The 21,951-nt window shown below is 45.1% G+C and overlaps 1 protein-coding gene and 1 long non-coding RNA gene across 2 annotated transcripts in view; one reads left to right on the forward strand and one right to left on the reverse strand.

The window, feature by feature from the left end:
* Nucleotides 1-21,951, forward strand: part of LOC126951074 (uncharacterized) — a 32,406-nt gene that overhangs the window by 1,237 nt on the left and 9,218 nt on the right. The window contains exon 2 of the long non-coding RNA XR_007724352.1: nucleotides 57-178. This is a non-coding gene — a long non-coding RNA (uncharacterized LOC126951074). The remainder of the gene's footprint in view (nucleotides 1-56; nucleotides 179-21,951) is intronic.
* Nucleotides 15,186-20,898, reverse strand: GSTK1 (glutathione S-transferase kappa 1). Its single transcript, XM_050784954.1, has 8 exons — nucleotides 20,714-20,898; nucleotides 20,133-20,214; nucleotides 19,609-19,737; nucleotides 19,193-19,293; nucleotides 18,975-19,010; nucleotides 16,574-16,690; nucleotides 16,123-16,216; nucleotides 15,186-15,510 (listed from the first exon to the last, which is right to left on the reverse strand). Exons 1-8 carry the CDS (start codon nucleotides 20,783-20,785, stop codon nucleotides 15,461-15,463), a joined length of 681 nt encoding a protein of 226 aa, XP_050640911.1. The 5' UTR covers nucleotides 20,786-20,898; the 3' UTR covers nucleotides 15,186-15,460.

Consider the following 21,951-nt stretch of genomic DNA (forward strand, 5'->3'; position numbering starts at 1 on the left):
CATGGCTGTGTCAGATACCAAAGTAACCATATGATATTTCCTTGTTTGGTTTCTAGGTTCTTCAATCTCAAATCAAATAATCTGTGGAGTCCCCTCCAGCTCTGAAATTCTCTCTAGGTCTTGGCGTGTGTGGAATAGCCAGGAAACCAGCCCAGGAGCCTTGACTCTCAGCCATTCTGTAAGTTGACTGTGTCATGGCTCTGTCTTCTTTCCTTTATCCTTCCCTGTAGTCTCCCTTCCAGCTCTGTCCCTCACCACCATCCAGGATCCGGTCCTGGGCACGCCTTGCCTGGGGCTTCAGTGCACACTGGCATCTCTGGAATTCAGGTGATGGGGCAGGCCCTGCCCTTCCTCTGTTATTGCTCCTGGATCTCTACCCCCAACCTCCCCAGCCAGAGGCCCTCAATCCAGCCCTGTTAGAGAAGAGGGGAGGGACCCCCACTTACCCTGTCTGACTCTGCCTTTTCCTTTCCTCCGGTGTCAGCCCATGCTCCAGGTGGAGGGAGAAAGTGCACACAGGCGCACCACAGCCACAGGGACACAACTGCTTGAGAAACAATTGTACAGGCAAAGGCCCAGCACAGTGGCCAGAGGCCCTGATAACTCCTGTCCTCTTCTAGATAGACCCCACATCTGCCAGGGCCTTCCTCTACCCTCTGCTGATCCTAACTCGTTAAACTCAGTTTCCAAGTTTCCTGCCAGGAATTAGCCCAGTGGCTGGGAGGCGGTGGGCAGGGGAACCCTTTTTCCTTGTAACAGCAACAACCCGAGGCAGCCCATACCCCCAAAACAGCCTGTCAGAAGTTGCCAGCGCTCTGTGTAGCAAGGAATTGCAGATTCCCTCCTCACACCTTGGTCCCAATCCCATGACCCTCCCGACCCTCACACTCACACCTGTCTCAGGAGTTCGTCGCTCACCTGTCTCCACAGACTGCAGGAAGTAGATGGGGTGGGGGTGGGGGGAAGGGCCGGAGCGGGTAGGTGGAGCCCACTGGCCCCACCCTCTTTTTCTTTTCCAATCCCTCTGTTCTGGCCCAGTCAGTCTCCGCCCCTTTTCTCCCTAAGGCTGACTTCCAACTGCTGCACCTTGATTTGTTCTGGTTTTTACTCTCTCCACCCACCCCTACTGAGCCCTAATGAGAGTGCACCCCTTACTCCCAATGATCTTTGTACTTAGGACCAGAGTTAGCATTAACCTTTCCCTCTCAGCGCATATTGTATGTTAATTACAGCCCTGGGCAGTTTGCCTTCTATTTGATAATTTCCCTTGTGCCTCTCTCCCAAGTGACTGGAAGCAGAGACCTCGGCTTCTTTAATCTCTGTAGATCAGCACACAGTGCATTGCACACAGGAAGCAATGCTGTGGGCATGGAATGGTGTGTCCTGCTTCCATTGCCCAAGTGCTATTTTTGTGGACTCCCCATTTTCTGCAGACCTGTGAGAAGTGTTTGTGTGTATACTTCTTGACCCAGTTAACTCCTGAGTCTTCAAGATCCTCCTCCGAGGTGATGCCGCTTTGGAGCCTGCTCCAGTGTATCCACACTGTTCCTTCCTAAATCTGTTCCACCATTTACCTGGTTATGTAGCATTTTTCTGTTTACTGATTTTCCTTCCACTGTGAGTTTCTCAAGGTGCGTGATTAGTTTTAATCATCTCTGAATCCTGGAACTAACATGGTCCTGACACGTGGTGGGGCACTGACTAGAAGGCTCCCCTCTCACCAGGCCTCACCACACCTGTGAAGATCCAGGAGCCATTCTTTTCAGTTGTGGGTCAGGCAGTTAAGTCTGAGTACGGGAGGTGCTTGGAGGTAGAGGGTGGGTAGAATCATACTTTGTTCTTGAGCCAGAGGGTGAACAAGACTGGGCCCCGTTCCTTCAGAGGGTGACCAGCAGACAGAGCGAGGGGAGCTGCAGACCATGGGCACAAATCCAATCTAGGCTTCCCAGGGACAGCTGGGGTGGGGGAGCATAGCAGAGAGGGTGTGTGTGTGTATATATGTGTGTGTGTGAGAGAGAGAGACAGTATGAGAATAAGGATAACTGTGTCTGTAGTGGTTGGTATATATATGTGGGCACTGGTGGGATATTGAAGATTCTCTGTCCCATAGCCCCAGATCGATAGCAGAGAGAGGAAGGAGACATAACAGGAAGGCTGTGGGAGTCTAAATGAGGTGTGCCTCTATGTAAAGTAGGCACGGAAGTGAGAGGGAGCTGATTGTTGTTCTGTTTCAGCCAATTTCCTCACTGTTCTGCTCATAAGGGGAAAGTACGGCTGGAATCAGGACTTCAGTCTACAGTTAACATATGAATAGAAGGAAATTGGCCAAGGGTCATTGGTGTGTGTGATAGGAAAGGGGAGTTTGTTAAGGAGTGAGTTGTGGGGATGGGAAGGTGTAGGCTAAGTCGCACGGGGCCAAAGGGTATGGGCCTGAGGTGTAAGGGGAGAGTCTGGGAGAGTCTGGACCTTTGTAGCTTAAGTCTCTTGGTTGCCTGAAGGAGAGTGCAATAGATAAGAACTGGACCCCAACTGGAGAGGCTAGACTGCTGACTGGCTGTGCCGTTCATACAGTCTCAATTCCAGTAATGTAAAATCAAGTTTTAAAAAATTGCATGGCCGGGCGCGGTGGCTCACGCCTGTAATCCCAGCACTTTGGGAGGCCGAGGCGGGCGGATCACAAGGTCAGGAGATCGAGACCACGGTGAAACCCCGTCTCTACTAAAAATACAAAAAATTAGCCGGGCGCGATTGTGGGCGCCTGTAGTCCCAGCTACTCGGGAGGCTGAGGCAGGAGAATGGCGTGAACCCGGGAGGCGGAGCTTGCGGTGAGCTGAGAGATCCTCCAGCCTGGGCGACAGAGCGAGACTCCGTCTCAAAAAAAAAAAAAAAAAAATTGCATTTGTTAAAAAATAAACATGACAATATTTAAAAGCTAAAGAAAAATAATCATCTACTGTTGTGGGAAGTCAGGGACCCTGAATGGAGGGATCGGCTGAAGCCGCGGCAGAAGAACATAAATTGTGAAGATTTCATGGACATTTATTAGTTCCTCAAATTAACACTTTTATAATTCTTATACCTGTCTTTACTGCAATCTCTGAACATAAATTGTGAAGATTTCATGGACACTTATCACTTCCTCAATCAATACCCTTGTGATTTCCTATGCCTGTCTTTAATCTCTTAATCCCGTCATCTTCTTTGTAAGCTGAGGAGGATGAATGTTGCCTCAGGACCCTGTGATGATTGTGTCAACTGCACAAATTGTTTGTAGAGCATGTGTGTTTGAACAATATGAAATCTGGGCATCTTGAAAAAAGAACAGGATAACAGCGATGTTCAGGGAACAAAGGAGGTAACTTTGAACTGGCTGCCAGTGAGCCGGACAGAACAGAGCCATATTTCTCCTCTTTCAAAAGCAAATAGGAGAAATATCACTGAATTCTTTTTCTCAGCAAGGAACATCCCTGAGAAAGAGAATGGGCCCCTGAGGGCAGGCCTATGAACGGCCCCCTTGGAAGCGTGCTGTCTTTCATGGTCGAAGCCGAAGGGATGAGATAAGCCCCGGTCTCCTGTAGCACTCCCAGGCTTATTAGGACAAGGAAATTCCCGCCTAATAAATTTTGGTCAGACAGGTTGTCTGCTCTCAAACCCTGTTTTCTGATAAGATGTTATCAATGACAATGCGTGCCCGAAACTTCATTAGCAATTTTAATTTCACCCCATCTGGTGGTCCTGTGATCTCGCCCTGCCTCCATTTGCTTTGTGATATTTTATTACCTTGTGAAGCATGTGATCTCTGAACCACACCCTATTCATGCACTCCCTCCCCTTTTGAAAATTGCTAATAAAAACTTGCTGGTTTTATGACTCGGAGAACATCACGAATCCTGCTGACATGTGATATCTCCCCCAGACACCCAGCTTTAAATTTCTCTCTTGTGCTCTTTCCCTTTATTTCTCAAACCAGCTGAGACACTTAGGAAATAGAAAAGAACCCACATAACCATCGGGAGCGGGTTCTCCCGATAGTCTACCATCTCATTATCCTAACACAGCCATTTAAAATGTTTATATAGTTCTTCCAGACTGTTCACATGCAAACCAGAATATACTAACCACTTTGTATCTTTAAAAAGTTTTATACTTTATATTGTATATATTTCACCTTGATAAAGACTTTATTGTAGTAATTTCAAACAGCCATGTAATATTTTATTCAATCAATATGCCATAATTTGATTAATATGCCCTCATGATACATTGCTCAATAACACTGAGCCTATTTCACTCTATATTTTTGGCCATTAAAAATAATGCAGGTTTCCGGGCGCGGTGGTTCATGCCCGTAATCCCAGTACTTTGGGAGGCCGAGGCGGATGATCACGAGGTCAGGAGTTCAAGACCAGCCTGGCCAACATGGTGAAACCCCGTCTCTACTAAAAATACAAAAATTAGCTGGGCATGGAGGTGCATGCCTGTAATCCCAGCTACTCGGGAGGCTGAGGCAGGAGAATTGCTTGAGCCGGGACCCGGGAGGTGGAGGTTGTGGTGAGCCGAGGTCACGCCATTGCACTCCAGCCTGGGCAACAAGAGTGAAACTATGTCTCAAAATAATAATAATAATAATAATGCAGACTGGGCACCATGGCTCATGCCTGTAATCCCAACACTTTGGGAGGCCAAGGTGGGTGGATTGCTTGAGCACGGGAGTTTGAGACCAGCCTGGGCAACATGACGAAACCATGCCCCTCCAAAAAAAAAAAAAAAAAAATTAGCTGGGTGTGGTGGCATGCGCCTATAGTTCCAGCTACTCAGGAGACTGAAGTGGGAGGACTGCTTGAGCCCTGGAGGTTGAGGCTGCAGTGAGCTGTGATCATGCCAAAAAAATACAAAAATCAGCTGGGGGTGGTGGTGCACACCTATAGTTCCAGTTACACAGGAGGCTGAGGTGGGTGGATTGCTTGAGTTATGGAGGTCGAGGCTTCAGTGAGCTGTGATCATGCCACTGCATTCCAGCCTGTCTGCATTCCAGACCCTGTCTCAAAAATTAGTATAATAATAATAATGTAATGCAAGAAAGTAGATTAGAAGTTGCTAGGGGTGGGGAGACAGAGGGAGAAATGGAGAGTAACTGCAAATCAGTTTCATATTGGGGTGGTGAAAATTTCTTTTTTTTTTTTTTTTTTTTTTTTTTGAGACGGAGTCTCGCTCTGCCGCCCAGGCTGGAGTGCAGTGGCCGGATCTCAGCTCACTGCAGGCTCCGCCTCCCGGGTTCACGCAATTCTCCTGCCTCAGCCTCCCCAGTAGCTGGGACTACAGGCGCCCGCCACCTCGCCCGGCTAGTTTTTTTTTGTATTTTTTAGTAGAGACGGGGTTTCACCGTGTCAGCCAGGATGGTCTCGATCTCCTGACCTCGTGATCCGCCCGCCTCGGCCTCCCAAAGTGCTGGGATTACAGGCTTGAGCCACCGCGCCCGGCCGGGTGGTGAAAATTTCTAAAATTACATAATGGTGATGCTTGCACAAGTCTGAATGATTCTTAAAAAAAAAAAACCCACTGCATTGTACACTTTAAAAGGATGAATTGGCCGGGCGTGGTAGCTCACGCCTGTAATCCCAGCACTTTGGGAGGCCGAGGCGGGCAGATCACAAGGTCAGGAGTTTGAGACTAGCGTGGTGAAACCCCATCTCTACTAAAAATACAAAAATTAGCCGGGCGTGGTGGCAGGTGCCTGTAGTCCCAGTTACTCGGGAGGCTGAGACAGGAGAATGGCATGAACCCAGGGAGGCAGAGCTTGCAGTGAGCTGAGTTCATGCCACTGCACTCCAGCCTGGGCAACAGACTGAGACTCCACCTCAAAAAAAAAAAAAAAAAAAAGATGAATTATACCTTTGTCAATCAAGGAAAATGACTGAGGCAAGTCTCAATCATTTTAGGAGGTTTATTTGCCAAAGTTAAGGAAGTGCACCCGGGAGACAAGTCTATGCTTTTCTTTTAAGATTATTTTGGTGGTTTCAATATTTAATGCCTTTGTCTGGCTTAGTGAATCTGCATTTTTACATAAGATAATGTAGATAATAGGGCAGAGGAAACAATCAGATACGCATTTGTCTCAGTGGGCAGAGGGATGACTTTCATTTCTGTCCTGTGTCCCCCGACCTGTGAAGATAAGCTATGAATTTGCATTGCCCTGGTGAACTTTAGCTGAAATGCTTTAGGGTAAAGATCTTGGGTACCACAGGGAATCTCCTTGTGGTCAAGATGTGAGGGAGGTGTGTAGCTTTTCATCTTTGTAGCCATCTTATTTAGAAACCAAAATGGGGCTGGGCGCGGTGGCTGACGCCTGTAATCCCAGCACTTTGGGAGGCCGAGGTGGGCGGATCAGGATCACGAGGTCAGGAGTTTGAGACCAGCCTGGCCAACATGATGAAACCCCGTCTCTACTATGGCGTGAGCCTGTAATCCCAGCTACTCGGGAGGCTGAGGCAGGAGAATTGCTTGAACCCGGGAGATGGAGGTTGCAGTGAGCCGAGATCACACCACTGCACTCCAGCATGGACAACAGAGTGAGACTTGGTCTCAAAAAACAAAAACAAAAACAAAACAAAACAAAAAACCAAAGAAACCAAAATGGGAGGCAGGTTTGCATGACCCAGTTCCCAGCTTGACTTATCCCTCTGGCTTAGTAAGTTTGGGATCCCAAGATTTATTTTCCTTTCACACCTTAAGAAAACTGTTTAAAAAATAATACAATGAACATCTTATGTATAGTTTTCCTTTTGCTTTGGATTATTTCTTCAGGATGAATTTTAAGAAATGTCATTATCGAGAGAGAAGCAATAGGAAAGTTTTTATTGTCCTGAATGCATATGGCCAAATTGCTTCCCAAAAGTTTTGCTTTCCTTTATTTCTTCGTCAATGTAATATCCTTAGCAAAACAGGAATGCACCACTTAATTCAATTGTCATCCACTTTCTACTTGCCTGCCTTTGATAAACCCTACTGGAGATGGAATTACTTCTCCTTGACCACTGTTCCCTGCTCGTTTGGGTGGATGACAGTGAAGGGAAGTGGAAGGGCAAGGAGAACAAGGGAGAAGTCAAGCTTACTGCCTCCCACTGTGTGCTTGTCTCTGTGGCTTTGTATTTCTGTGATTTTTGTGTTTCAGAATCCAGGAGTGCTTTATAGTATCATCATGTGTAGAATGTTTTGTGCATACTCCTCACCATGTTACTTTACACTAATTAAGTAATTTAAAATACGTATGCCATACTAAGAGGTAGTTACTGTGATTATGTCCATTTTATAGATGAGGTCAGAAACTTGAGGAATGTGGGTAGCTAATTAAGGGTGGGGTCAGGATTTGAACCCATGATCTGAACCCAGAATCCTGGCTCTTAAGCACTACGCCATCCTGCTCTAAACACTCTCTTGGGCTGCTCTCAAATGATAATTTAACAAAATGCTAGAGGCATTCTGAATCATTATTCTCTTCTCTGGAGGAGTGGTTAGATGCTATTTCCCCCCATCATTTGGCATTTTAAGAAAAGGCTGATCTTTAGACAGCAAGGGCAGCCAAGGAGATGATCAGAAGGTAAATTAAAGTTACTGACATATAAGGCAGGATAAGGAAATGAAGATGGCAAGGTCTGTATTGGAAGGCTTACCTTTTATCATCTGATTAAGACAACTAAGAAATAGATCACTCTAAACTGAATAAGCATACAACCCACTGCTGGTGACTTCTAAAAAGATATTGGTGACAACAGATACATACCTTTGTGTAGAATCAATTGATTGGACCCACATACACGATCTCATTTGATCCTTATTAACAATCATTTGGGCTGCCTGATTATCCTTTACATTTTACAGAGGAGGAAACAAGCTCAGAGAAAGTACATGATTTCTTTAGTTAGAAGGAAACTCAGAACCTTGACCTTTTAATTCAGCTGGGTGTGTTTTCCCCTTCAGAAAATGCCTTAGTCACAGCTCCTACAAAATGTGTAAGGAAGGTGGATAAATGGTTTATCATGACATAGGTGAGCAACATTGATATTTTCTAGACAGAAATGCTTTCAACAAATAATAAATCCTCCAGTATGTAAGAATAAATACATGCAGTCATCCCATCAACTAGTTTTAATATTGTACAAAGCTCACTAAACAAGGACTGGAGTGAACAATGGGGTTGAGGCAGTCAGTCTAGCTCAGATATTCAGCATTAAGCCTCAAAAAGCTTCTGGAATTTGAGAAATTGAGTGTGGTTGTTGCTAAGTAACAACAACAAAAAGAGCATTGTGTTTGTTAGAAATGTCTACTGATAGTGACAGCAGAGTCCCACGTGGATATTCCTGTAAATACTAGCAAACAGTAGGCCGTGCAGTTATGCACATGTGTTTTGGCCAACCCTGGTTTTCAAATCTCATTTCTACCACTTACTAGCAGTGTGACCTTGGACGAGTTACTTCACCTTTCTGAGCTTCGGTTTCTAATCTGTAAATTGGTGAAAGTAAACCCAAGTATATCACCCCTTTCCCACCCTGCTCCTCCAGCTTGGGGAACTACAGCCAAAGTGAGTCTGAGTCTGACTGTAGTGTGTACAACTGTGTGTGGGACCAGCGAGGGGCACCATCTTGTCACTGGGACCTGATTTCACCATGGAGCATTTGTTTGTAACTACATTGTACATAGCCCTGTGCTAACTTCTAAGGGCATCTACCCAGGAGAGGTAACATATTTGATTGTGGTCTCCAGGATTTTCTGATATGGACAGAGAGATAAGACGTGCATATGAAATAATTAAATAACAATTAAAGACAGTATCTGACAGCCTGGGCAACATAGTGAGACCCTGTCTCTACACACAAAAAACATTAAAAATTAGTCAGGTGCAATGTTGCCTGCCTGTAATCCTAGCTCTTTGGGAGGCTGATGGGGGAGGATTGTCTGAGCCCAAGAGTTCGAGGTTGCAGAAAACTATGACTGTGCCACTATACTCCCGCCTGTGTGACAAGGCAAGATCCTGTCTTTGAAAAAAAAAGAAAGAAAAAAAGAAGAAAGAAGAAGAAGACAGTATCTGAAAAACTACTAATGTATGTGCCAGGCAAGGCTCATGCCTGTAATCCCAGCACTTTGGGAGGCCAAGGCAGGTGGATCATGAGGTCAGAAGTTCGAGACCAGCCTGGCCAACATAGTGAAACCCTGTCTCTACTAAAAATACAAAAAGTAGCTGGGCATGGTGGCACGCACCTGTAGTTCCAGCTACTCGGGAGGCTGAGGCAGGAGAATTGCTTGAACCTGTCTTTCCGTGCCTGGCTTATTTTATTTCAGATTCCTCTATGTAGTTGCAAATGACAGAATTTCTTCCTTTTTTAAGACTAAATAATATTCCATTGTGTGTGTGTGTGTGTGTGTATCTGTGCATACAGTCATGCACCACATAACAATGTTTCCACCAGACTACATATAGGACGGTGGTCCCGTAAGATTATAATGGAGCTGAAAAATTCTTATTGCCTAGTGATTTGTGTTACAATTGCCTACAGTACTCAGTGCGCTAACAGGCTGTACAGGTTTATAGCCCAGGAGCAATAGGCAATACCACATAGCCTATCTGTGTAGTAGGCTATACCATCTTGGTTTGTGTATGTTCTGTATACTCCATGATGTTCACACAATTACAAAATTACCTAATAATGCATTTCTCAGAACATATCCCCATCATTAAGCAATGCATGACTGTGTATTATACACATCACATTTTTAAAACCATTCATTTGGGTTATTTATTTAAAATTTAATTAAAATAAAATAGAGATGAGGTTTTGACATGTTGCCCAGGCTGGTCTCGAACTCCTGGGCTCAAGCAATCCACCCACCTAGGCTTCCCAAAGTGTTGGGATTACAGGCGTGAGCCATTACGCCCAGCCTAACCATTCATTTATTGATGGACACTTAGGTTGATTTCATATTTTGGCTATTGTGAATAAGAGCAAGGTATCTCTTTGATATACTGATTTCATTTCTTTTGGAGATGTACTCAGAAATGGGATTGCTGGATCATATGGTAGATCCTTTTTTAGCTTTTAGAGGAACCTGCATACTATTGTCCACAATGGCTGTACTAATTTCTATTCCTGTCAACCCTTTTCTCCACATCATCACTAACAGTTATCGTTCAGCTTTTTAATAATAGTCATTATAACAAGATGTGAGGTGCTATCTCATTGTAATTTTGATTTGCATTTCCCTGGTGATTAGTTGTTGAACATTTTTCATAAACCTGTTGGCCACTTGTATGTCTTCACTTGAGAAATATCTGTTCTCGTCCTGCAATCGTTTTTCAGTTGGGTGATCTGTTTTCTTGCTTTTGAGTTTCTTTTATATTTTGGATATTAATCTCTTATCAGATGTATGGTTTAAAAATATTTTCTTAATCTTAAAAAAATATAATCTTACCAACCTGTGGGTTTACATTCTTTTTTAAAAACATTTTTATTACAGAAATATCTCAATACACATAATAGAGGATAGTATAAATAACTCCCCATGTATCCATCACTCAGCTTTAAAGATAATTAACATCTTGTCACTCGTTTCATCTATTCCTTCTGATCTCCCACATTTTAAAAAGCATCATGTCATTTCTATCCTAAATATATATATATTGAGACAGAGTTGCTCTGTTGCCAGGCTGGAGTGTATTGCTGCAATCTCGGCTCACTGTAACCTCCGCCTCCCGGGTTCAAGCCATTCTCCTGCCTCAGCCTCCCAAGTAGTTGGGACTACAGGTACATGCCACCATGCTCAGCTAACTTTTGTACTTTTAGTAGAGATGAGGTTTCACCATGTTGGCCAGGATGGTCTCAATCTCTTGACCTTGTGATCTGTCTACGTCAGCCTCCCAAAGTGCTGGGATTACAGGTGTGAGCCAGCACACCCGGCCCTATCCTAAAGATTGCAAAATCAATTACAACCAATGAAAACTTTTTTTCATGCACAGTCACTCAGCTATTATCGCATAATGAAATTAACATTAATTCTTTAATATCACCTAATATTCACTCCATATCATTTTCCCCATTGTCTCAAAAATGTATTTTTACAGTTTGTAAATTCTTTTAAAATCTACTGTTAAAAACAACACGAGAAATTTTCAAAGGAGTCTAATTAGAAAGTAGGCAAAAGACACGAACAGACATTTTACTGATGACCATGTACAGATGGCAAGTAGCACATGAAAAGATGTTCATTAGTCATTGGGGAGATGCAAATTAAAAATCACAATGAGCTATCACTACCCACCTATCAGAATGATTAAAGTAAGAAACATTAGTAACACTAAATGCTGGTGAGGCTGTGGACAAACTGGATCACTCATGCGTTGCTGGTGGAAAAGTGAAACCAGCTACTCTGGAAAACAGTATGGCGGTTTCTTTCTTTCTTCTTTCTTTTTTTTTGTTTGTTGTTGTTTTTGTTTTTTGAGACAGGGTCTGGCTCCATCGCCCAAGCTGGAGTGCAGTGGTGTGATCATAGCTCACTTCAACCTCCGCCTCACAGGTTCAAGTGATCCTCCCACCTTAGCCTCCCAATTAGCTGGGACTGCAGGCACACATCACCATGTCTGGCCATTTTTTTTTTTTGGAGATGGGGTTTTGCCATGTTGCCCAGGCTGGTCTTGAACTCCTGGGCTCAAGTCATCCTTCTGCCTTGGCCTCCCAATGTGCTGGGATTACAGATGGGAGCCACCATGCACTCAGCCTTGACAGTTTCTTTTAAAACTAAACATGCACTTACCATGGGACCCAGTGGTTGTGCTCCTAAGCATTTTTCCAGAGAAATGAAAATAAAAACCTGTACATGAACGCACAGAGTAGCTTATTTGTAAGAACCTGAAACTGAAAACAATCCAAATGTCTTTCAACAGGTGAATGTTTAAAAAAACTGTGTTACATCCATACTATAGAATATTAATACTATTCAGCAATAAAAAGGAATAAACTCTTGATAGATGTCAAAACCTTGGATAGATCTCAAAGGGATTGTGCTGAAATCAAATCTGATTCCATTTATATAGTATTTTTGAAATGACAAGATATAAAGAACAGATTAATGATTGCCAAGGGTTAGGGAAGTACGGGAGGGAGGGAGGTGGCTGTGGCTATCAAAGGGTAGCATGAGAAATCTTTATGCTTAAGATGTTTTGTATCTTGGCTGTGGTGGTGGTCATCAGCCTACATGTAATAAAATTATGTAGAACTAAATACAGACACACAATGAGCATGTGTTAAACTGGTGAAATCTGAATAAGGTGTATGGATTATATCAATGTCAATTTCTTGATTGTGTTATTGTTCTATAGTTATGCAAGATGTTACCACTGGGGAAAGTGTGTGAAGAGTATATGGAATCTCTCTGTATTATAGCTTACAAAACAGATATATAAAAAATAGAGGGTAGGAATGAGAATGAGAAAGGGAGGACTCTTCTTACTTGATACCTTGCTTTCACTGTTTTTACCACATGCATGCATCATTTTTTTAAATTACCATGTGTTTGGTTCTGTTAAAAAAAAAATCATGTCTGGAAACTTCACCTAAGAAAATACAGATACAATAAGATTGTTTTGGAAACATAAAGCTAGTTGTTAACCTTGGAATTTGAATTACAATGCAAGAAAGTAGTTCAGTATTGAATCTGAGTATTGGCACAATTACAAATTTCATATTACATTACAATTATTGATCAGAAGGGAAGAGGGCAAGAAACTAAGAAAAAGTATGAAACCCGCCTTGGATTAGAAGAAAAGAGTGTTCCATTATTCACAGACAGTTGCTTTGAGAGGCTTTCCCCTTTCCTGTTTTGATTCTATTTGGAAGAAGGATTTCAGAAATTAAAATCTGGATCATGAGTGTAAGCATTAGTCTAGAAACTGTCTAGTTCCTCTAGAGAAGATTAAAGTCAGCCACTGGATTCAGAAAATAGGATGATAAAGTCTTCAAAGAAAGACTGAGTAGAGGCAGGAAATATGCATCTACAATAAAACATTATCCCATTAAGACTGGGAAAAGATTCAGGATTAAGTTAAGTAGTTAATAATACATTTAGAAATCAATGGGCAAGATGCACAGTTGTACTGCAATGTGAATCCACAATTTTTTTTTTTTTGAGACAGAGTCTTACTCTGTCGCCCAGGCTGGAGTGCAATGACCCGATCTCAGCTCACTGCAACCTCCGCTTCTTGGGTTCAAGCAATTCTCCCACCTAAGCCTCCTGAGTACTTGGGATTGCAGGCATGAACCACCACAAACAGCTTAATTTTTGTATTTTTAGTAGAGACTGGGTTTCACCATGTTGGTCAGGCTGGTCTCAAACTGCTGACCTCAAGTGATCCACCTGCCTTGGCTTCCCAAAGTGCTGGGATTACAGGCATGAGCCACTGAGCCCAGCCAAATTTTTTATTTTTCATTTTTATTATTTTGTGTATCAGAATACATTTTAAAGAATGAAAAATTTTAAAAGTATACAAATAAAATGGAAAGATTTTGATATATTTTATCTCAGAATAATGTCCTCTGTATTGTTTTTATTCATCAAGACATTGAGATCATACTATATAGTTTCATCTTTTTCCAATCAATATTATATCCCAAGAATTTCCAATGTTCTTAACAATTCTTCACAAATACAATTATTATTATTATTTTTGAGACAGAGTTTCGCTCTTGTTGCCCAAGCTGGAGTGCAATGGCACAATCTCAGCTCACCACAACTTCTGCCTCCCGGGTTCAAGCGATTCTCCTGCCTCAGCCTCCCGAGTAGCTGGGATTAACAGCACGTGCCACCATGCCCGGTTAATTTTTTGTATTTTTAGTAGAAACAGGGTTTTACCATGTTAGCCAGGTTGGTCTCGAACTCCTGACCTCAGGTGATCCACCCGCCTTGGCCTCCCAAAGTGTTGGCATTATAGGTGTGAGCCACCATGCCAGCCCTCAAAAAATACAATTTTTGATGGCTGTAAAACATTATCTCCTGAATCTGTCATGATTTATTATTCTCCTCCTAATAGGTGTTTAAGTTGTTCACAATTTTTGATATCAACAAATAGTGCTGAGACAAGCATCTTTATTCATAAAACTGGTTCCACTCACCCTGCTCTGGGAAGCTTAGTTTTGTCTCAATTTGTCCTTATGATTTTTAAGATTGGACATCTTCCTATATTTTTATTTTACAGTAGTTGTACATGAAACTCCTTTGAAATAAAAGGAGTACTTAATCTGGAGATGTTCTTTTGTCATTACTTCACAGATAAGCTGGCTAAAGTTGATTTTAAATCCTGGAGGATGCTACAGATATGGGAAAGGTGAGAGAGGAAGACAGAAAGTAATGGGAGATAAAAGGGGAAAATGGAGTATGGGAAGAGCCAGACCCAGAGGGAGAGATAGAAGAGAAGGTGGCATGACTCCTGAAACTTCTCTGGTCTATGTAAGGCTCTGTACTTGGTTCCCAACAATGGGTCCAAGTGAGGTTTCAGCTTCCAAATACAGAGTATTCTCAAGGAAGTCAAAATACTATTGAAACAAGGGATTCTGATAGTTGCACAATGGGCACAGCTAGAGGCAGGGACTTTGGATCAATTACTGGGGGAATGGAAAAGTTACATGTATGTAGTAGGGAACAGGGGTTATACTTGGAGTTTTCTCAGAATCTGCACTGAGGGGTAAGGGAGCTATCTATGAAAAGGTGTGCAACTTCTCCAATCCCCAGCAACTCCAGCCAGTTTCCCAGTACTGCCTTGCCCTGGTCCTGCAGGTGTGGCTGGATGCAGTTTAAATATCTGGGCACAAGCTCAGCCAGACTCTGGTTCCCTCTGCTGTTCACTCCCACTGGGCTTCTGGTCCCAGCCCCATCTCAGTCACTGTGGCTGGTCAGAAGACAGTAAATCCCAAACTGGTTAGTTGCAAAGTCCATCTGGCTTGGTTTTCTGTTGCTGATAGACCAGGGGAGTTTCTGTGTGAGAGAATGGGGGACTATTCTCACTTCTTCCACAGCCCCAAGGAGGGCTGGATGGCTGATCTGGCTGGAAGTACCAAAAGAGCTCTCCTTCACCTATCCCTAGAGGAGGCAGGATGTGACCCCAGGAATGAGAATACACCAGGGCAGATACAGACACAGAAACATTTTGCCTGAGGGCATTAGGTTTATTTTGTGGGAAAGCAGAGTGGGGACTCTCTGAAAGGCACTTGTGAGGCATAGAAGTAAAGGTTGCCACATGACTAATGGTGGACCCCTTCCTGGTGTCCTTGGGGGTAGGGGAAAGATAGACAGCTCCCAGGGCCACAGAAAATACCTCTATCAGATAGAGAAATCCAAGTCCCAGTGCCTTATGGTGGAGCTGGGGTTCAGCAGATGGCCTGCTGTTTTTATACGAAGAGTTTGCTTCCTCCGGGCAATCTTAAAGTCTGGCATTCACAGCTGGAGGCACAGGGCCCATCCACTTCTCTCCTGGATGAAGGAAATAACAGACTCTGCACACTGTTCTCAGGTGTGCTGGCAGCAGGAGTTGGTCCCACAAGGTCCCAGGGGTTTTCTAATAAGACCCTTGCTTGGCTTCAAGGTACAGAAGGCTTCCTTCTCTTTTATGGCGATGAAGACAGCCCCTGCCCATTCAACGTTGAACAGCACGGACTACATAAGGCTTTGCTACTGGAAGTACCAAGAATATTTTTTGCTCTGAGCCCCTCCTTCCAGTCAACTGATATAGTAGGGGTGGAGCTGGGGTTAAAGGCAGTTCAGTGTTGAATCTTTTTATTTTTTGAGACAGTCTTGCTTTGTCACCCAGGCCGGAGTGCAGTGGCATGATCTTGGCTCACTGCAACCTCCACCTCCCAGGTTCAAGTGATTTTCCTGCCTCAGCCTCCCGAGTAGCTGGGACTACAGGCGTGCACCACCACGTCCGGCTAATTTTTGTATTTTTAGTAGAGATAAGGTTTCACCATGTTGGCCAGGATGGTCTCAATCTCCTGACCTCATGCTCCGCCTGCCTCAGCCTCCCAAAGTGCTGGGATTACAGGCGTGAGCCACTGCACCCGGCTCAGTGTTGAATCTTTAACTTACCCAGCAGGAACGCCAGCAGCTCCATCCGGTCAGAGCCAAATATCATGTGGGTTTGGCCATCCACATGGGCCACGGTGATGGGCAGCCCAAAGGCCTGGAGAAAGCAGTTACAGTGCAAGGAGGAAGGCAAAGGAGCAGGTATTAGGCGGGGGTTGAAGGCTTCGAGTCAGTACTTTTCTGAGTTCACAGAAGGAAAGAGGTGTAAGAGGCTCCATGGCCCCAGGTGCCTTCCTGTTTCTAAGATGCTGTCTTTTCTCTCACTATCCATCTCCTTCCTTTCCTTTCCCTGAGCCCAAGGAAAAGAAGGGAAAAGATGAGGGTTGTCTAAGAGCATTAAGGAGAACACTTGGAAAGCGAGCTTTTGCACAGAAGCATGGGGACTCACACCTAGAGATTCTCAAGTCTCCATCTTCAGGATGGGGGCTGGGAACACACATAAAGAGCTGCTCACCCCGTATCTGCAGGCTGCCTCAGTGGTCTCCTTCAGCTGGTTCTTCACCTTTGGCGTTGAGATCTTTTCCAGAAGCCCCTGGGCTTGTTCTGCAGACATGCCAGCCTTCTCTGCAGCCTAAGGGAATATAGTAGGGAATACAACTGTGGCTGCATGATATTGGATGGGGATCTCAGAGGAAAACTCTGGTCTTTTTATTTTCTGCCCCCAAGTTTTCCTGGCAATGCCCTTACCCACCCACAAGTGGAGATCTGTCCTTGCCAAGAGGAACTATTTCCTTTCTCCCAAATCTTGAGATGGGTGGAAAAGGTAGATGGCACAGAGTCAATCACAGAAATTAACACCAGGGGACATCTTAGAGACCAGCTAGATAGACCTCTTTATTTCACAAATGAAGAGCCTGAATCCAGAGGTGATACATTACTTGCTCAGAGTTACAGAGCATGTTGGTAGCAGAGCCAACACTAATATTGAGGTCTCTAGAATTCAAGTCCAGGGCTCTTTTCTTCCTCAGAGTTCTTTCTCAGAGTTCCTGAGTATCTCATGCTTTTTTCGAATCAAGAGCTAGGCTCTAATTCCAGTGGAACTTCCTGAGGACCTTGTAACAAGGCACATGGCTGGAGCCACCTACCTGGCTTCAAGACAAAGACGAAGGCTTCAGTTTGTGGTTTGGGTATAGTTTGGGATAGGTGGTTCTTAACCTTGGCTGCCCATTTGAAACTCCTGAGGAGCTTTAAAAAATCTCCACGTGAGGTCATCCCTTAGAACTAGAGCCAAGCACTGTGGCTTATGCCTGTAATTCCAGCACTTTGGGAGACTGAGGCAGGAGACTGCTTCAGCTCAGGAGTTTGAGACCAGCCTGGGCAACACAGTGAAACCCCCATCTCTACAAAAAAATTTAAAAAAAAATTAGGCATGGTGGCACATGCTTGAAGTCCCAGCTACTCATAAGGCTGAGATGGGAGATCACTTGAGCCCAAGAGGTTGAGTCTGCAGTGAGCCATGATCATGCCACTGCACTCCAGCCTGGGTGACAAAGCAGGACATTGTCTCAAAAAAGAAAAAAAGAACAAGAACAATTACATCACAATTCCAGGGGGAAAGGGTTAGCTCCAAGGTACTCCAGGCGATTTTAATTCACAGCCAAGATTGAGAACCACTGCATCTTGACTTCCTAGATCAGAAGTGCGACCCAGGAATTCATGTAGCCTGTCCTAATGAGACACTGTCTTTGACTTGGTTAAATTAGAGAATTATGTACCACACAAGATGTTTACAGAAAAATGTTTAAGTAAAACAAAAATAAGTCCACTCAATAGAACCTCTATAGAAACAAAGAACTATACTTTCAAAGAGTTAAAAACTGCATGGAGTCCAGGCACAGTGGCTCATTCCTATAAACACAGCACTTTAGGAGGTGGAGGCAGACAGCTCTCTTGAGCTCAGGAGTTTAAGACCAGCCTGGGCAACATGGTAAAACCCCTTCTCTCCAAAAAATAAAAAAGTTAGCCGGGCATGGTAGTGTGTGCCTGTAGTCCCAGCTACTCGGGAGGCTGAGGTGGGAAGATCGCTTGAGCCCAGGAGGCAAAGGTTGCAGTGAGCCGAGGTTGCGCCACTGCAGTCCAGCCTGGGTGACAGAGCTAGACCCTGTCTCAAAAAAAAAAAAAAAAAAAAAAAAAGCACGGAAAATGATTATTAAATATGAAGTAAAAAAGCAAGCTAAAAATTACACATGTACTTTGCAGGAATATAGACTGTAGAAGATATATTTGCCATTCCTTATACATTTAACTTTTGTGTGATTTGCCACTTGATATATTACATTTGAATAGGTTTCAACTATTTTTTTGTAAGCCAGAGGAATAATACTGTTTTGAATTTCCTAATTTAATCCTGAAGACAAACTTACTTATCTGTGGCTCACTGGTCAATGTTTTGAGCTATTTCCATTTGTTCTCACTCAGGCTTCTATATACCGTGGCATTAGTCAGTTATCTCTTTTTGTCTTTTTAAAGCCTCTTGGAAAAAGTCTCCTGTCTTCCACTCTGGATGTGTTGGTGAGGTTTGTGTTGGAGTTTGTGGAGACTTGTGAATACTACATCCCTCCCCGTCCAGGGGTTCCGACACTAAGCAATTTTTCTCTCATTGATGTCTTTCAGCAAATAAATTCTACAGATATGTTGTCCCTTTTGCACTTCCCCTTTCAACTTTGAGATATCCTTTTGAGGATCCTTAGTTCTGACTTTTCAGTAATTTGTCCCCTGAATCACAGACATCCTTTCTTCCCCAGTAATTATAACCTTTTCCATGCAATAAGAGACCTATTGTATTCTTTACCCCCAACCGCCAACTGCTCTCCGATTCTCTCTGAGTACAGTTGAGGTGGAGCCAGGACACTCACCGCCAGGATGCTCTGGGGCTGGGTGATGTCTTCATCCTAGGAAGAAGAGAACACTCAGCAGGAAGCAGTGCCTCTCAGAAGGAGAGGGGTGTGACTGGAGGACAGTAGATCCTCTGGGGTAGTGGGGAGGGCAGGATCATGACCCTGAAAACATTTCTGGGGAAGGTCAGAAAGTCATCGAAGGTCCTCACAGAGGATTCCCAGAGCCCCACACTCACCCTTGACCAGACGCGCATCCACAGCTCCCGGGACACTTTCTCCAGCATCTCTGGATGCTCTAAGCTCACCGCAGTGAGGAAACGCATGGCAGACAAACTTCCTGTGGGGCAAAGGCACCCAGAGGCAGGGCTCCTCTTGCTGCTTTCCTGGTGGAGGACTAGCTCTTCCTTGCTTCTGACATCCCCCAGAGCTCCTCTGCCCTCAGCCTCTCACCCAAGGTTCCCATGACCTATTTGCCTGCTCTTCTTCCCTTTCATGCCCGGCAACCTTCAGCTCCCTCAAGGCTGATCCTGAGGTTTCCCAAGGCAGGCTTCACTTGCTTTAGTCTCCTGCAGCCCCTCCATCCTATCAATCCCGCAATCTCCCACTTCTCTGTTCTTCACTGGATACCCTGTCTGCATCCCACTCTCTTCACCTTTTTCAATAATCACAGAAAAGAAATCCTTGGGGAACTGGATGGGAATCTGGAAATGGTGTCTCAGGAGCTTTATGTCATTTGCCATGTATTGTCCTTTGCGGGGAAGCAGACCTGGAGGCTTGTTTCCTGCCAGGAGAAGGTTGGGCACGTTAAGTGAGAAAAGGCCTAAGGGTCCCAGGTTTGGGGACCTCGACCTGGGTTTTGGGCAGAGGGCAGCTTTCTTTTTTCTTGTCTCTTTTTTTTTTTCTCGTTGTTTTGCTCTTGTTGCCCAGGCTGGAGTGCAATGGCGCGATCTCAGCTCACCGCAACCTCCGCCTCTTGGGTTCAAACGATTCTCCCACCTCAGCCTCCCAAATAGCTGTGGTTTACAGGCATGCGCCACCACGCCCGGCTAATTCTGTATTTTTAGTAGAGACGGGGCAGAGGGTAGCTTTCTAGCTGCCAGTGCCCATATAAGGACCCGCTGGGGTCGGCTCTCTTGGGCCACTGAAATCACCCTTGCCCCGACCCTCCCTTCCTACCACTGTCTTTCATGATCCCTCCTATGAGGCTGGGCCGCAACTGCAGGTTGATGTTCCAGATATTCTGATACCGGCAAAGGACCTGCGGGCAGAGGTCAAGAACGATTGCCAGTGTGCAAGATGGAAAAGTGAAAGAGCCGAGGGAAAGGTAAGGGAGCCGCTAAGTGCAGAACAGAGGTTATGCGGACACCCTACATTGTTTGGTTTGAAATCGACAAAACTCTCCCCTCTACCAGAAATCTATTCCAGGATCTTCGCTCCTGTGGCCAGTTTTCCCCAAAACTGCCATCGTTGGGCTAAGAGGTGGGCATGTTCTGCATTTCTCCCCGAATGTTTGGAGCCGCCCCTCTTTCCACCACCGTGGGAAACTGCAGTCGGGATATAAAGGCTCGGGTTGGAGCCAGCGACTCCATTCCGTTTAAAAGCACTAAGTGACCTTCAGCCCTGGAGCTCTCCCTGCTTGCCCTAACCCCGTGGGCGGCGCCAGGAGTTTCACGAGACCTCTGTCCCTGTGCCCTGCGCTCATTTTTCCCTCCGCCCTCATACCCCAGGCCCCGCCGAGGCGGCCACCCCAGCGTCACCTCGAAGCCCAGCCAGGAGTAGGGGGACAGCACGTCATAGAAGAGCTCCACGGTGCGCAGCAGGGGCCCCATGCTGCAGGCTCCGGAAGAGCGGCGGCAGCTAGCTCCCCGGAACTTGGCACAGGCAGCCCGGCTTCTGGACCTGCCCGGGACCGCCCACCGCCTTAGCGCGCAGCCTCAGAGAGAAACTGCCCTGGCAGAGGCCCCCCTCAGGCGCAGCGGGGCGGGGCCAGCCTACGGCCCCCAGCCAGGGGTGGGGTGGGTAGGGACCCCTCGGGGAGCGCGCAGGTGTAGACAAGAGGCGCTGCAACCGCCTTTGCAAAAATTTTAACAGTGAGGAAATTACCAAGGTGAAACATCTGAATTCACCAACTCCATCGTGCCTTTAACCTCCAAACTGCCCTTGGTCATTCCTGAGCATGGGACGAGCCAATATAGGGAGAAATTTAGTATATAGTTTAAATGATAATAGCCCTTCCCCAAACTAAAGCAGTTTTATAAAACTAATAAAAGTCCAACAAGTTTAGGATTATGAGAGGGGCCTGAATTCTGCTAAGATGTAGGAATTACAATTACCAGACATTGTTCCAGAGGTCACAAGCTCTGCAACTTCCCCAGTTATCCCTGTAAATAACCACTTTTGTCGAACCTAAGACTGGCCTTTGAAGATACCTTCTCAGACTTTTCCATTTCTGATGACAGGATGACTCTACCTGGATCAGTGACTCCTCTGTGGCCCTCATCCAGATGCAACTCAGTGCACTGAGGACGGTTTTCCACACCCCTGTGATTGCATCCCCAACCAATCAGCAGCACCCGTTCTCTAGCCCCTTGCCCACCAAACTATTGTTAAAAAACTGGCCGGGGGGCATGGTGGCTCACGCCTGTAATCCCAGCACTTTGGGAGGCTGAGGCGGGTGGATCACTTGAGGTCAGGAGTTCAAGACCATTCTGGCCCACATGGTGAAACCTTGTCTGTACTAAAAATGCAAAAATTAGCCGGGCATGGTGGCATGTGCCTGTAATCCCAGTTACTCGGGAGGCTGAGTCAGGAGAATTGCTTGAATCCGGGAGGCAGAGGTTGCAGTGAGCCAAGATCATGCCATTGCACTCCAGCCTGGGTGACAGAACAAGACTCCATCTCAAAAGAAAAAACAAAAACAAAAAAACCCACAAAGCCCCTTAGCCTCTGCCTCCGAATTTTGAAAGGTTAATTTGAGTAATAGTAAAATTCTGGT

This window comes from Macaca thibetana, chromosome 3 (genome assembly GCF_024542745.1).
Source record: "Macaca thibetana thibetana isolate TM-01 chromosome 3, ASM2454274v1, whole genome shotgun sequence".
Classification (NCBI taxonomy): Eukaryota; Metazoa; Chordata; class Mammalia; order Primates; family Cercopithecidae; genus Macaca; species Macaca thibetana.